The 3,509-nt window shown below is 37.1% G+C and overlaps 1 protein-coding gene across 1 annotated transcript in view; it reads left to right on the top strand.

Moving 5' to 3' along the window:
- Nucleotides 1–2,800: 2,800 nt before the first annotated feature.
- Nucleotides 2,801–3,509, top strand: part of LOC106819755 (protein FAM76A-like) — a 3,546-nt gene continuing 2,837 nt past the window's right edge. The window contains exon 1 of the mRNA XM_014824347.1: nucleotides 2,801–2,812. Within this exon, the coding sequence (XP_014679833.1) occupies nucleotides 2,801–2,812 (12 nt within the window). The remainder of the gene's footprint in view (nucleotides 2,813–3,509) is intronic.

Below are 3,509 nucleotides of genomic sequence, written 5' to 3'. Positions count from 1 at the left end.
GATACGCGAATGAAAGAGAAAGAGAGAGAGGGAAAGTAGAGATAGATCTATAGAGAGAGAGAGAGAGAGAGTATTCGACCTGATCATATTAAAATAGTAAAATAATAACATTATCGGAACCCCGATGTTTCTTAAAATGGCCGCATATCAAATATAGGCAACAATAAAAACGTGTAGTAAAGAAATAATCTAACTCTAATTAGCGGATATATCACTAATTACACCAGCTTAATTAAAGATTTATGTCTAAATGGGCTATAAATTAAGATTATAATGATATTTATATTGTATAACATTCTGATGTATTTCGGATATATTAACATAGCCTAACTAATACAATCATTTCAACCTGTCATGATAAAATTGGAAGCTATTAGCAAAATATAGGGAGCTGATTACAATAACATACGGCTACAAATAATTTAACGTTCTGGTACAAATTACATAAAGTTCGAGGTAGGTGTGTAACTCAATGACCCAGGAATGATATCACACGTCATTATATTAATGATATTAGGTGCAGTTAAGCTCCTAACCTATGACCTATAACCTATGATGTCCACGAAGGGTCAGCATCGTCCAGTCATCCAAATCGATCGTATATAACATATTCGTATATATATATATTTATTCATATAAACGCACACAAACATTTCAGTAGGCTTTCCTTAATCCCCAGAGTTTGCGGTATGTGTGTAACTCAATGACACAAAGAATGATATCACCCGTCAAAAACCCTCACAATACGTCTTATGAAACAACAAGATATGTTACTTTACTTCAGACGCGATATGCGCCAAACCACCACACGAACAGGCAGGTAAAACTAGCTCGCATACGTTACCACGCGTTAAGTAAGTTTTCTAAAACACGTTCGTACAAAAATATAGGGAGCCGATTACAATAACAAACTGCTACAAATAATTTAACGTTCTTGTACAAATTATATAAAGTTCGCGATACGTGTGTAACTCAATGACACAGGAATGATATCACACGTCATTATATTAATGATATTAGGCGCAGTAAGTAACTCGCAGTAACAGTAAAGTACGTAAGTGGGGGAGGCCTATGATGCCGGCTTTTGCCACGAGGGGACAGCATCGTCCAGTCAGTAAATCGATCGTAAATATCTAAACGCGCATAACATACATACATGTATTTCAGTAGGCTTCCCCTAATCCCCAGAGTTCGCGGTACGTGTGTAACTCAATAACACAAAGAATGATATCACGGTTATCACCCGTCAGAAACCCTCACATGTGTTACTTTACTCCAGAAGCGATATGCGCCAAACCACCACACGTACAGACAGGTAAAACTAGCTCGCATACGTTACCACAGGTTAGTACAAATTGTATAACATTCTGATGTATTTCGGATATATTAACATAGCCTAACTAATACAATTATTTCAACCTGTCATGATAAAACTGGAAGCTATTAGCAAAATATAGGGAGCCGATTACAATAACATACGGCTACAAATAATTTAACGTTCTGGTACAAATTACATAAAGTTCGCTGTAGGTGTGTAACTCAATGAAACAGGAATGATATCACACGTCATTAGGTGCAATTAAGCTCTCGCAGTAATAGTAAAGTACATAAGTGGGGGTAGCCCTATGATGCCGGCTTTTGCCACGAGGGGTCAGCATCGTCCAGTCATGTAAATCGATCGTATAATTACACAGAATAGTACACGATCCAATACTTAATAAGAGTTTCGCACCTTTTTTTCTTCAAATGATCACTGAAGTATTTGTAGTTCGATGCTGATGATTATACATACACCCTAATAAGAACTGATCTATTCTCTGACATTTTTAACAGGCAAAATGGAATTGCCAGTCAGATGTCATCACCAGTTAAATTTCATAGCACGAGTAGAGGGAATGCCACGGGATTTGGTTGCATGGGAAAAACCATGCATAACCCTAACTTTATAACCATGTGTTTTACGACGCTGAACATCCCTTTGCAATATGGAATTTCTCAATAAGCATCAGATGTGAGTTTTCAACATAAGGTTAACCAGCATCTCATGAATTTCGAGGAACGATAAAGACAAACATCAACCAGTAGGCCTACATCGAAAAACCTACATTTATTGCAGAGCACACGTCACCTTGCTTCGTTGACCAATCTTGTCACTTCATTGCTTTCATACAAAATCAATATTTACAAGAAATCTCTATTATATCACAATATAGTGCACAATTTTTAATTTTATGTTGCAATTATAAGATAAGCAAAATGATTTGAACACAGTGTGTTAGGGTATATATTCTAAACCAACACAACATGTATTAGCATATATCTATGATGTGATGACCATAGAAATAATATAGATAAGATGGTTATCTATATTAATTCTATGGTGATGACAGTGAGAGTGAGAGTATAAACGCGGTCCTCCCATGCGGTGCTCTGTTTGCTAGCCCGCTCTCGTTTCCGATTATCCCCGACGAGCCATTTTTCCTGTAAGAAGTATATCGTGGCGTGTGTTATGGCAATTTCCATTTAGTCAAGAAAATGTATCAGGCTAGTTAAAAACATAAGAATAATAATATTTTTAATTAGTTAATAATACATGTTTATAAAATTATAATTAATTTTACTGTTCTGGTGGTGTTGCACGTTTACAAAAAAGGAAGTTATCGCGTTTGTTTACACCGAAAACCGGAAACGATATCAAACCTACACAAAGATTTTCCGATTTTTCATTATTTTACTATCTTCCGCTCTCCCGAAATAATAATACAATACTCACTATGGCTGCTCTATACGCATGTACAAAATGTCACACAAGGTACCCATTTGATGAGCTTTCGCAGGGCCAGCAACTTTGCAAGGTACTTAGTCTGAGTTCGATTTGAAATTGTTGTTTTGTACCCAGAGTGGATGCATTTCCTCATTCGTGTTCAAAAGTCCCGTTCGCTTCATTTTCATTTCATCAGGCTATATGGTATATGTATATGATATTTATATGTATCAGGCTATATTTGTTCTTAACCAGTATTGTTATTTACTTATGTTTGTCGGAATAATAGCCCATCACGGCTAACGTTTATTGTTTGTGATATCTGACATTAAATAAAGATTCTTGTATCTTGTATAGTGTATCGTTATCATTTATGGGCATTTGAAGGCCCCATGTCTGACTTACACTTTTCCAATGCCCACGTTCGGTAAAGGCGATACTTAATCGTGTTTACAGATGACATCCTACACCCATGGTTGTAGCCGTACCATGATCATGATGTTTGTATGTTGCAACTTGATACCCCATACAGACTGAAAAATTTGATATGGTATTAAACTGGTGCGCGCCAAATCGTTTAGCGTACAGACACAAAACTGAAGCGGGCTAAGTTGGCACGGATTGACTGTGCATGCGCAGTTTAGCTTGTTACGTCACTCGGCAGACGGCTACTGTACTTTTACGTGACCTAGATAAGGCTCATAGGGTCTATGTCCCCCAGGGTACTGCCGGAACGTACCCTGGG

Source organism: Priapulus caudatus, unplaced genomic scaffold, assembly GCF_000485595.1.
Source record: "Priapulus caudatus unplaced genomic scaffold, Priapulus_caudatus-5.0.1 Scaffold4358, whole genome shotgun sequence".
NCBI lineage: Eukaryota > Metazoa > Priapulida > Priapulimorpha > Priapulimorphida > Priapulidae > Priapulus > Priapulus caudatus.
Note: the sequence above shows the minus strand (reverse complement) of the source record. Positions and strands in the feature narration are given on the sequence as shown.